Source organism: Capsella rubella, unplaced genomic scaffold, assembly GCF_000375325.1.
Source record: "Capsella rubella cultivar Monte Gargano unplaced genomic scaffold, Caprub1_0 scaffold_1, whole genome shotgun sequence".
Classification (NCBI taxonomy): Eukaryota; Viridiplantae; Streptophyta; class Magnoliopsida; order Brassicales; family Brassicaceae; genus Capsella; species Capsella rubella.
In genome coordinates this window covers 4,314,171-4,326,129 of record NW_006238923.1, presented here as the reverse complement: position 1 = coordinate 4,326,129, position 11,959 = coordinate 4,314,171, and the positions used below count along the sequence as shown (strand labels likewise).

General features: G+C 36.3%; 2 protein-coding genes and 1 long non-coding RNA gene across 3 annotated transcripts; 2 read left to right on the top strand and 1 right to left on the bottom strand.

The window, feature by feature from the left end:
* Positions 1-1,310: 1,310 nt before the first annotated feature.
* Positions 1,311-6,640, top strand: LOC17898750 (kinesin-like protein KIN-UA). Its single transcript, XM_006306624.2, has 19 exons — positions 1,311-1,719; positions 1,879-1,979; positions 2,070-2,192; positions 2,285-2,470; positions 2,564-2,785; positions 2,875-3,028; positions 3,197-3,346; positions 3,467-3,555; positions 3,794-3,997; positions 4,087-4,230; positions 4,317-4,451; positions 4,549-4,680; positions 4,779-4,917; positions 5,013-5,105; positions 5,211-5,336; positions 5,442-5,567; positions 5,680-5,823; positions 5,905-6,033; positions 6,145-6,640. Exons 1-19 carry the CDS (start codon positions 1,524-1,526, stop codon positions 6,306-6,308), a joined length of 2,757 nt encoding a protein of 918 aa, XP_006306686.2. The 5' UTR covers positions 1,311-1,523; the 3' UTR covers positions 6,309-6,640.
* An 867-nt stretch (positions 6,641-7,507) lies between these two features.
* Positions 7,508-10,065, top strand: LOC17897768 (probable pectinesterase/pectinesterase inhibitor 19). The gene is made up of 3 exons (XM_006307286.2): positions 7,508-8,253; positions 8,676-8,934; positions 9,282-10,065. Exons 1-3 carry the CDS (start codon positions 7,570-7,572, stop codon positions 9,968-9,970), a joined length of 1,632 nt encoding a protein of 543 aa, XP_006307348.2. The 5' UTR covers positions 7,508-7,569; the 3' UTR covers positions 9,971-10,065.
* Positions 10,066-10,224: 159 nt separating this feature from the next.
* On the bottom strand, positions 10,225-11,246 carry LOC111832517. The gene is made up of 4 exons (XR_002835368.1): positions 10,867-11,246; positions 10,703-10,767; positions 10,540-10,611; positions 10,225-10,317 (listed from the first exon to the last, which is right to left on the bottom strand). It is a non-coding gene; the product is annotated as an uncharacterized LOC111832517 (long non-coding RNA).
* Between the last annotated feature and the right edge of the window lie 713 nt (positions 11,247-11,959).

The window sequence follows — 11,959 nt, the reverse complement described above, 5'->3', positions numbered from 1 at the left end:
CCTTTCAGAACGTTTTTGTGTGTTTGTGTCTAGTATATATCACTATCCAATATGATCAATAATTATACATGATTCTGAAATTACAAAGAGGAAACGAAAAAACGACCTTTTAATAATATCTAGAATAAAAAAGAAAACTCTTTTGTTGGGTGAATGAATATAACTCTCACTTTTAGTAAGTCCAGGCTAGTTGAGGAAGGCCCCTACACGAGTACAAATATACTGAGTGCTTTGAATAAGTTTCCCTCTTTATACATCAATGCTGCAGTATATAGATAGACTAATAGAGCACTAGAATGACAAAAAATAAAAAAGAAGGTTTCATTTAACATTTGATTATGAAATACTTATGTTCTGAGTGAGCTTCTATGAGTACTATTTGAACATGTTCAATTAAAATGTTTTTTTTTTAAAATTACGATCGGTGCTTTTTGATATAGAAAAAATCATGATGTTTTGGACCATGTCTACAAGGACTTACACATCTCAGAATTAATTTGATATTGAGTTAACCAATCTATAATTTTGATTATGATTATACTAGATTCAATTCATCTAAAAAATACACCTTCTACTGTATGAATAAGTTTTCTTTATTTAATAAAAAAATTGAATGGAAAAAACTTTTCATTGAGAGGCGATTTGACAAATTTACTTTTTTTTTTAATGGGGACCCTTGAAATCCCTTTATTGTTGTTATTGCCTTTTCTTTTTTAAATTTCCACTTTTCTCAGTCCAAAAACTTTTGTTCCTTTTGATCCTCTAATCATGCTTTAAAGAGACGAATTCAAATTTAAATGTTTTTTTTAAAAAACTCATTCAAATATAGGTATAGTATTATGGCGAAATGATGATATGATTATGAACAATGTGGTTGACTACACCAGTCACCCACACACCACACACCACCACACACGAACCCTACTACTAGTAGACAAGATTGGTATATTCTAACAAAAAAATTTAGTAAGCCAAATTTGACATATCTCGTGACTGGAATTAGAGTTAGATGCTCTCGCATTGCATTGCCTAAGCATTAATAAATTGGTTCACGCGGAACAAACAACAACAACAACAAACAAACGTACCGTACATACATATAGAGAAGAGAAGAGACCAACTGAGTAAATTACTTGACCAACAAAGGGCATTTAAGTCAAAACAGGTAAATGAATCATCAATCTTTAGGACCCAACTTGTTGTTGTTGATGTTTGGTTTTTTAACTGTTGTCACGCCTCCTCACACGATTCCCTTCACTTCACTCAACAACACAGACTCTCTCTCTCTCTCTCTCTCTCTCTCTCTCTCTCTCTCTCATTTTGTTCTTTTGGAATTTTCCCGAGAAAAATTAAAACTCCGAGCAAAAAAAGTAAAGGAATTTTCTCGGGAACTTGTAATAGTAAAATTGAGGGAAACACGAGAGAAGAAAGAAGAGAACCTTCTCTCTGTTTTCTTACAAGACTTCCCAATAGACTTTGTTTGGTCGTTTCTTTTTGGATTTTATGCGTTTGAAGAAGAAGAAATGTCAACTACTTCAGGAACCGGAGCTGTCAATTACAGAAACGGTACTCATAGAAGCTCACTCAGAACTCAGCCCTCTACTTCCTCTGCTCACAAACCTTCTTCTCTCAAATCCAAGTCTCTCCTCAGAAAGAGCAGCCCCGCCGCACTTGGTGGCGCCGGCGGCTCTAAGTCTGGAAGCGGTGGCGACGCCGGTGGTAAATATTACAAAATTCATATTTTTCACCTAGAAATTTCACTGTTTCGATTATTTTACTCCTTAAAGATATAAACTTTTTGATTCATCATGTGTTTGAGATGTTGGATTAAGTTCTAGCTGGATTATAATTTGGTGTTGTGATTTTTGTTTTTTATAGTTCCTGGTAGAGTTCGAGTAGCTGTTAGATTAAGGCCACGCAATGGGGAGGAAATGATTGCTGATGCTGATTTTGCTGATTGTGTTGAGTTACAGCCTGAGGTACATTGTGATTTATACACTTGATGTTTGTATTTTTTTTTGAAAATGTGGAGAGCTCAATCTTGTGACGTTCTTGTTTGATTCTTTTAGCTTAAGAGGTTGAAACTCCGGAAAAACAACTGGGACACTGATACCTTTGAGTTTGATGAAGTGCTTACTGAGTATGCTTCTCAGAAGAGGGTTTATGAAGTTGTGGCAAAACCTGTTGTGGAGGTAATATATTAGATGTGTACTAGACCTTCATCAAAGTTCCAGAGTTTTGGAACTGTTCTGTTGTTGAAACAATAAGATGAATTTGAGTGTAGGGTGTTTTGGATGGTTACAATGGGACAATAATGGCGTATGGTCAGACCGGTACTGGTAAGACATATACACTAGGGCAGCTCGGGGAAGAAGACGTAGCTGATCGTGGAATAATGGTCCGTGCTATGGAGGACATTTTAGCCGAAGTGTCTTTGGAGACTGATTCTATATCTGTCTCCTATCTGCAGGTTGCTTATATTTCTATATACTGTTCTACTGTTAAGTCTCATGTGTCTTCTTGGAAAGTCTTAATAATGTTTGTTTGCTGGATGTAAATGCAGCTTTATATGGAGACTGTACAAGACCTTCTTGATCCGTCCAATGATAACATTGCCATAGTTGAGGATCCGAAAAGTGGAGATGTTTCACTTCCAGGTGCCACCTTGGTCGAGATTAGGGATCAACAAAGCTTCCTGGAACTACTGCAACTCGGAGAAGATCACCGGTTCGCTGCTAACACCAAATTGAACACAGAGTCATCCCGTAGTCATGCTATCTTAATGGTGAACATTATCAATATTGATCCTGATTTTGCTTGAAGAGTTGTTGGTAATAAACTTGCATACTCATAGCCAACTACTGTAAATTGCAGGTAAATGTTAGGCGCTCTTTAAAACCAAGAGATGGTTTGTCAAGTGAGAGTAATGGAAACTCCCATATGACTAAATCTCTCAAGCCTCCTGTTGTCCGGAAGGGAAAATTAGTTGTGGTAGATCTTGCTGGATCGGAACGTATCAATAAATCAGGTTGATATTTTCAGTAAATGGACTTTAGGAGTACCTACTTTTTATATTCCTCATTTACACTTAGACAACTAACAACTTAAACTTCAAAGTTATACTGAACAACTTTGTGTTAATATCCATCTTTGTCTTCTTTTTTCTGAACTTATGTTTATTTATATATTGTACCAGGAAGTGAGGGACATACACTAGAGGAAGCCAAATCTATCAATCTCTCTCTGAGTGCGCTGGGGAAATGCATCAATGCACTTGCTGAAAACAGTTCTCATGTTCCATTCCGTGATTCAAAGCTAACTAGACTGCTTAGAGATTCATTTGGAGGCAAGTTTGTCTCTGCATTAGTGTGCACATCTGTATATCTTAGTATTAAGCGATAATATTGAATCCTTTCCCGCATGTACTTTGTTGACTTGCTTGACATGTGGCCTATGATCTCAACAGGCACTGCAAGGACTTCCTTAGTTATTACGATTGGTCCATCACCACGACATCGAGGGGAGACTACAAGCACTATAATGTTTGGGCAGAGGGTAGGGCCTATAGCTTTGGACTTCTTTTTTGTTTGATTATTGCATTTACGGTTAATGATATACAGTATGAAGACTATTAGCACGGCTCTTTTGATTACAATTGGTATATGATGGTACTGTCCAGTTGAATTTTTTTGTTCCACGTTTTCAACGTGTAATATATTAGTTCACTGCTTGCTATTTCAAATTCTTAATTTGCTTATTTTGATGGCTACCTTTAACGGTTGGGTATCTATAGGCTATGAAAGTGGAGAACATGGTGAAGTTAAAGGAAGAGTTTGATTACAAAAGCTTGTCTAGGAGACTAGAGATACAACTAGACAATCTAATCGAGGAAAATGAAAGGCAGCAGAAAGCATTCGTTGATGAAATCGAAAGAATAACCGTAGAGGCACATAACCAAATTTCTGAGGCTGAATCGAGATATGCCAATGCACTAGAGGTGAGTACTTTTTGTAAGATGATGCAACAAGACTTTTGCTATTGAGATGTATCGTTGGTGTATGATTCAGTAATCATATCCTTTTGTAGGATGAAAAGCAAAGGTATCAGAATGATTACATGGAATCAATAAAGAAGCTGGAGGAGAACTGGTCAAAGAATCAGAAAAAGCTGGCTGCTGAAAGACTTGCGCTTGGAGAGAAAAATGGACTGGACATCACATCAAATGGAAATGTAATGCATGACATTTTGTTCACCTTGCGGCTATGGATGCATCATTCACTCCACCTGATTTACATATTTTCTTTCTTTTCTTACAGAGATCAATAGCCCCAGCCTTAGAGGAAGTCTCTGAACTGAAAAAGTTGCTTCAGAAAGAAGCGCAGTCAAAGATGGCGGCTGAAGAGGAAGTGAATAGGCTGAAACAACAGCTCAATGAATTTAAAAAAGTGGAAGTATATTTCGAAAACCTTCCTGTAACAAGTTTTTTTTGTGGATTGTTCATTTTCAGCTCGAAGTTTTTATTGAGCTACAATTGCTTTATTTGCTTAGGTGTCTGGAAATTCTGAGATCATGAGACTCCACAAGATGTTGGAAAACGAGACACAACAAAAAGAAAAACTAGAAGGAGAAATAGCTACACTGCATTCTCAACTACTGCAATTGAGTCTTACTGCTGACGAGGTAAAGAGCATAACAGGGATCTTTCACATAAAAATGCATGCTCCTTATGTATCAAGTTGTTCCATTTTTACTTAATTCCTTATATATATTTTTGGCAGACTCGACGAAACCTTGAGCAACATGGTTCAGAGAAAACTTCTGGTCCTCGAGATTCTTTAATGTCTCAGTTAAGACTTCCTCAGATTCAAGATCCAGGAAATGCTGAGAAACCTCCTGTAGCTAGACTGTTTGAACAAGGTAAGTTCTGACGTTTCACACCATCAGTTGGTTTTGTTACCAGTTACATTACAGGAAAACATATATAACACCTTGTACATGTTTGCCTCTTAAAGTGGGGTTGCAAAAGATCTTGTCTCTGCTTGAAGCTGAAGATGCTGATGTACGGATTCATGCTGTTAAAGTGGTAGCAAATCTGGCTGCTGAAGGTGTCTTTCCGCAATCTTCATCCTTTTGCCTTTTATTTTGTAATTGCTTGCTACTATTTGAGAGGCTCATTATTTCAATCAACTGTTCATTGTATGTAACTCCAGAGGCAAACCAGCAACAAATTGTGGAAGCTGGTGGTCTTACCTCCTTGCTGATGCTTCTGAAAAATACAGAAGATGAGACTATTCACAGAGTTGCAGCTGGTGCAATCGCTAATCTTGCAATGAATGGTAAAAAAAATTGTGGTTATCATGAGTTAAATTCTTTAGTTTATCATCTCATATCTTAGTATTTTGTTAATGAAACCAAGTCCTATTTGCTCTTCTTATTCACAGAAACTAACCAGGAGCTGATCATGGATCAAGGAGGCATCGGTTTATTGTCATCAACGGCAGCCAATGCTGAAGATCCTCAGACCCTCAGGATGGTTGCTGGAGCAATTGCAAATCTTTGTGGAAACGGTATTTTCGATTCACCTCTCTTTTTGCTCACTTTATTATGAAAAAGAACTCACAAGCTATATAATATTGGTTAAATCCTGATAATACATTGGATTGTTTTTGCATCCCACAGATAAATTGCAGACAAAACTAAGATCAGAAGGTGGAATTGCAGCTTTGTTGGGGATGGTCAGATGTGGACATCCTGATGTTCTTGCACAAGTTGCTCGAGGGATCGCTAACTTTGCGAAATGCGAGTCAAGAGCATCAAACCAAGGTACAAACCTTATTAACTTATCCGATATTGTCTTTGGCAAACGTGAAACATTGTATTGACTAAATGCATTTCACTTAGCAGGAACTAAAAGAGGGAAGTCACTATTAATAGAAGACGGTGCACTCTCTTGGATTGTACAAAATGCCAAAACCGAAACTGCAGCCATAAGACGACACATCGAGCTAGCTCTCTGTCACTTAGCACAACACGGTAAGTGTGTTAAGTTCATATAATATATATACATTGAACAAATTGATTGGTTTTTGTCCCGTGTAATAATAATATGGTCATAATTGTAACACATAATATCGGGTTTTGCAGAAGGAAATGCGAAAGAGATGGTGAAGGAAGGAGCGATATGGGAGCTGGTGAGGATCTCAAGAGACTGTTCAAGAGAAGACATAAGAAGTCTTGCTCATAGGACACTCACTTCAAGTCCTACTTTCCTAACTGAACTAAGACGTCTCCGTGTTGACATCCGGTGAGCTGGTTTCACGCCTAACTTAACTGAACCGAAGCGCAGTATAAAAGGATAAAATAGCATTCTACCGGAATTTTGAGATCAAGATTTGTCTGAAATTGTTTTTTATCTTTGGTTTAGTAATTAGTAGGCTGGTTTGTGGTTTTCCTTGTGGCTTTGGCATTTTTGTTGTTGTTTGGGGTTTGAATGTGTAAATTATTTTTTGGTGGGTTTTGTTTGTGTATGTAGGATGTGTGTAGTAGATGGAATTAGTGGATTTGTGACCAATAAATTGGAAAAAGAAAACTTTTCCCAAAAAAAAGAAAGAAAGAAATTAAGACTAAAGGGTTACGATAACTTCTTTTGGAACAATTACACCCAAAATTAAATAGGATGTGTTGATTAGTTAGATGGGTTTTGTATGTGTATATAAGATGTGGGGTGTAGATAATACAATTAGGAGCGTTAAATTCGAAAAAGACAAAAAAAAAAAAACTTAGGGGTTATAGTAACCTTTTTTGAACAATTCTACAAACAAAATTATTATATAGGATAAAATTATTTTGGTGGGTTTCGTCATTCGTATGTGTGTATATAAGATGTGAGGCCAACCCGTTATACTCTTATATGAGAATATACGATTTTATTAATGTACAGTTATGATCTCAACAGATACGACGATACTCGTGTATATATATATATACCTATGTCATCAATGAAATATCGTCTGCATGCATGCATGCAAGTTACACAATTAAGTGTTATGGTATAATACTGCTGTTTTGAACGTCTAATAATTAAGTTATTATTCATCTGTAATTTGCAATTATACTTTCATTTTCTCTTTAATTAACAAAAAAAAAAGAAACACAAAGATACGTTTAAACAAGTATATGGAATATCAATAAAGAACAATTGTTGGTATCCTTAATTAAACCTTTCTGACACAGACGTATTGACTTACCTGCAACCAAAAAAACAAAAATGGAATGAACTCAAATTATTAACTACTCCTACTGAAACTAAAGTGTAGAGAACTCTACCAATTGGTGGGCATTGATGCATTAGCACATCCTCCACTTAAAAACAATATAGAATATCATTAATTTTACATAATGTAAACTACTAACATACAAATTAGCTAATTCATGTATTGTAAGAAAGCTAAAGAATTTGTAATATTTATGAAAAAAATAAAGCTCATATATCTCTAATTTTCCTCTATAAAAAGAAAGCTCAAACATCTATTTTTCTCACTACTAGCTAAAGAGATCAAAGAGACAATCATGGATGCTCTTAACAAAAACTCTACTGTTCTCATCATCATTTTCTTAATAACCATCTCCCAAACCTATTTTTCCCTTCTTAACACCGATCATATCGCAACGGACGATGATAGCGTGAATGACTTCATCACCTCCCTCATCAAAAGTTGCAAAAGAGAAAACAAACAAACATGTAAAACCCACTTATCGGAGCTCGAGTCCTTGTCCTCATCTCTCTCCGCGACAAGACGTCGTGCTTTATTGCTCATATTCTTGAAGGAATCCGTGTCGAAGATCAACACGGCTATGACTAGCGTGAGGCAAGAAGAAACATCGACGGCAAAGGAAAACTTGGTTTTAGTTTATGAGATGTGGACATCAGCAAAAGATGGAATCATCGACTCAATGGAGGAACTTCGTAGAGCTGGAGAAAAGCTTAGTCCTAAGTCTTACGCTAACATTCACACATGGCTTAGCAGCGTGCTTACGAGTCATCTAACGAGTTTGGATGAAACTTATGAAGGTCCATTTAAACGTAATGTTGGGTCGGTGCTTGAAGACCACATTGCTAGAGCACGAGTGGCGTTGGCTATTTTTACCTCAATTTCCCCGAGACACTCCGAAATTAAGTCGACGTCGGTGGTTCCTGATCATCCGTCGTGGTTATCCGATGGGGACAAAAAAAATCTTAATCTCTCTCCTCAGGTACGTAATAACCCTAATATTTATAGTTACGTGCTAAAATTAAATTATTTATAGTTTATTTAGAGATGTTTTATTTGCAGTAATAAAAAAGAAATTAATACTATTTTTCTTTGTTTTAAAAAAAAAACTGTTATAGAAGCACAAAATGTTGAAATTATTTTTTTCTCATAAAAAAGGTTATAGTAAAAGCCTACTATAATTATGGCCCTAATAAAATAAATGCCCGGAATTTCTATTCTATTTTTCTTGATTAATAATAGTTTACGGTATTTGTTTTTACCAATCTATTAAAAGATCCTAATACATGGATTTTTCTTTCTTTTTTTTGTAATTTCAGCGGTACTTTACTGCTTTGTGTATAAAAACAATAAATTTTCAAACGGTTAATGAATTGTTTTTTTTGTTTCGGTTTAACATTGTAGGTTTTGAAACACACTGCTGATGTGGTGGTTGCTAAAGACGGCAGCGGAAATTACCGCAGCATTAATGAGGCAATTGCGGCGGCACCAAGACTTAGCGCCAAACGATTTGTCGTGTATGTGAAGAAAGGCATTTACGTCGAAATTGTCAATATTGCCACACACAATATTACTCTAATTGGCGATGGTCCAACATCAACTATCCTCACGGGTAGTTTAAACCGTAATGATGGTACAAAAACGTTTAATACTGCAACTCTTGGTAATACTTTTTTTCTCTTCTTTCCCAATAAGCGTATGCAATAGATAAAAGTTAAAACACAACAAGTGTTTTGGGCTTGGGCTCAAAGAGTGGATTCATATAAAACACAATAAATGTATTCAGATAATGAACTTGTTGGGCTGGACTAGTATTTCTTGTTTCTGTTATTGGTCCTGAAATAGTTTATTTTAAGCCCAAATAATTTATTGTTTCTTTTAATGGACCTGCAATAGTTTTGGTCAACCCCAAAACACTTTTGTTGTGTTTTATTTGTTACATACACTCACTCATTAACTCTTTCTTTATATCAAGCTATTCAAATATCCTAGTTAAATTTTCGATTGCAGCTTCTAATGGTGATGGTTTTTGGGCGATTGATATGTGTTTTCGAAACACAGCCGGGCCTACAAAGGGACCAGCGGTAGCCCTCCGTGTCAGTGGAGATATATCTATCATATACCGATGTAGGATAGAAGGATATCAGGATGCGTTATACCCTCACAGAAAGCGTCAGTTTTACAGAGAGTGCTACATCACCGGGACGGTCGACTTCATATGTGGATTCGCGTCTGCCGTCTTCCAATATTGCACCATTGTTGCAAGGAAACCAATGAACAAGCAGGCCAACATGATCACGGCTCAAGCACGCCCGAATTTGAAGAAAGTATCAGGATTCACGTTCCAAAAATGCAATATCACTGCCAGTGCGGATTTAGCCAACGTCAAAACCACAGTGAAAACCTATCTCGGCCGTCCGTGGAGTGAGTATGCAACAGTTGCATTCATAGAATCGTATATTGATGATCTAGTGGATCCTGCGGGTTGGGCAGAGTGGAATGGCAAGATTGGTGTCAAAACTTTCTACCGTGAATACGACAACCATGGGTCGGGAGCTGATACGAGTAGGAGGGTGAAATGGACAGGGTTCAAAGCTACTACAGACCCAAAAGAAGTGACGTACTTCACTGTTACCAAACTTCTACAGGGAGAACTATGGCTCAATGCGACTGGGGTCCCGTACGAAGGAGGTTTTTGATCATCATTCTCATGTTACATTGATGTCTAAACTTCTTATTATATTATCCAATCAAATAATTTCTTCTCATATTAATACGTGGTTGAAAAAAGAAAGTTATACATTATGACCAAAATGTTAGCATATCCAAATCACCAGCAAAGAAAATTAATTCCTCATTTATTTTTCTTTAAAATTAAATATTATAGAAGAAGACTACACAAAAGTACATGTAAGGCCGTGATTCTAGAGAACAGAACAACGAGTTCAAAAACGTCTGTATATGCTTGATGTATCCGCGTTTTGCACAAATCATTGGTGCTTAAGAAGCTTGTGCAAGGTCAAACGTTAGACTCCTTAACCAACATCTATATGAATCAGAAAGTGCGAAAAGTCAGAGATTTCACTCTTCAAATGCAGAAAAGCTTTAAGAGAGATTACGAGGTATGAGAGTAGGAACCTAGCTAATAAGGTCATTTGCATATGAAGATTGAAGACACAATAAGTTTAGAAGGGAACTTGAGGTGCACTTGGACAATCTGGGAGCAGAAGTGTCTGATATAAAAACACAGTAGAGAGGTTTTACTTACCCATCTCAGGTGGAAGGTAATCAAGAGTGCCAGACATGAACGTGTGCGCAGACCATCCAAAATCTTACTAGTCTGTAACAAGAGTAAATAGAACAGACTAGAGAGGTTCAAGCTCAGATTTAGAGGCCAGGTAAGGTCAATACTCAATATCACTAGGACTCACAGTTGCTGCGCAGAAGTAGTTGCATATTTGTAGCTCTTTATGAAGCTGACCTCTAGCTGCATACTCTAAATAAAACAGAATCATGGTTAGCCATGTTTGGACCAAATTAAACAGCTTTTCTGATTTCCTGATTTTTATCTGGACGCCAAAATTTTCTTAATTACCTGTGACGTAGCTGTTCTTTCAACTCCAAGAAGCTTGAGTAAAGAGAGCGATTCGTTAGTTTCAGTGTCTTAAAACGGACTTGCTTGAAAGCACTCTTTTTCGGCTGTAGCACGGAATCGCCGGAGATGTGTCGCTTCTCGCTTCTGAACCGGAAACGGAAGCGGAATCGTGCTTCTAGAATTGAGTCTTTTGGAATCGTAGTGGAAGCGTGGAGGAGGAGATTGGAAGCGTCGCCGCGAAATCTTAGATTTAGTTAGATCTTAGATTTTTTATTTCTGATTTTGGTTAATATTGAACAACATAATTAGATTTAGCAAAATAATGTACAAAAAATGAAAGAAAATGAAAGAAATTATGAAAAGAAAATGAAAACTACCGCCGTCTGTAGTTAGGGTTTTACAAAAAAAAAATTGGGGAAGAAGATGATTAGCAGATATTTACGATAATACCTTTATTGTTTTGTATAAAATTTTAAACAAGTAGTATCTTGATCGAACTCATTTGCTTAGTCACACCACAACAAAACCACTGTACCACATTGCATTATTTATATAAGTGACAAAACTAATATATATATATATATATATATATATATGTATTACTTTTAAAAACATCATATTAGATATTTGATAAAAACATATTATAAATATATATTTCTTTATTTATATGTATTTACACTTCCAACACGTATCCGCTTCCTAAAATTTTCAAGAAAATCGATTTCACGTTTTCAAACGCTTCCGTTTTCACGTACCCGCTTCCGATTCCATGCAGCTTAGATTCTAGTACCACAAATCCTAATCAATTCAGACAACTAAATTCACATACAAAAAGACTATAGTAAATAATGTCTGTTCCAGATAAACCTAAAAATCCAGACATCAAAATACCATTAAACTAACTACATGATTAAGTAAGAAACTTCCAAAGTGTTCTCACCAGAATCACGATAATCATCTAAATCGGTTACCATAACTATATACCTAGAGAATGCACACTTAACGCAAGCATTATGAAACTATAAGATATGTTGGTTAAGTACCAAAAGTGTAAAAATTACAACTTTGGGTTAGAACTCTAATTACATGGTAA

Bases quoted from the DNA above. Each gene is read 5' to 3' on its own strand.
- LOC17897768 (XM_006307286.2), top strand. From the start codon at position 7,570: ATGGATGCTCTTAACAAAAACTCTACTGTTCTCATCATCATTTTCTTA. The intron at 8,254-8,675 runs GTACGTAATAAC...TTAACATTGTAG, and splicing joins ATCTTAATCTCTCTCCTCAG to GTTTTGAAACACACTGCTGA. The intron at 8,935-9,281 runs GTAATACTTTTT...TTTCGATTGCAG, and splicing joins GTTTAATACTGCAACTCTTG to CTTCTAATGGTGATGGTTTT.
- LOC17898750 (XM_006306624.2), top strand. From the start codon at position 1,524: ATGTCAACTACTTCAGGAACCGGAGCTGTCAATTACAGAAACGGTACT. The intron at 3,998-4,086 runs GTGAGTACTTTT...ATCCTTTTGTAG, and splicing joins GATATGCCAATGCACTAGAG to GATGAAAAGCAAAGGTATCA. The intron at 5,568-5,679 runs GTATTTTCGATT...TGCATCCCACAG, and splicing joins TGCAAATCTTTGTGGAAACG to ATAAATTGCAGACAAAACTA.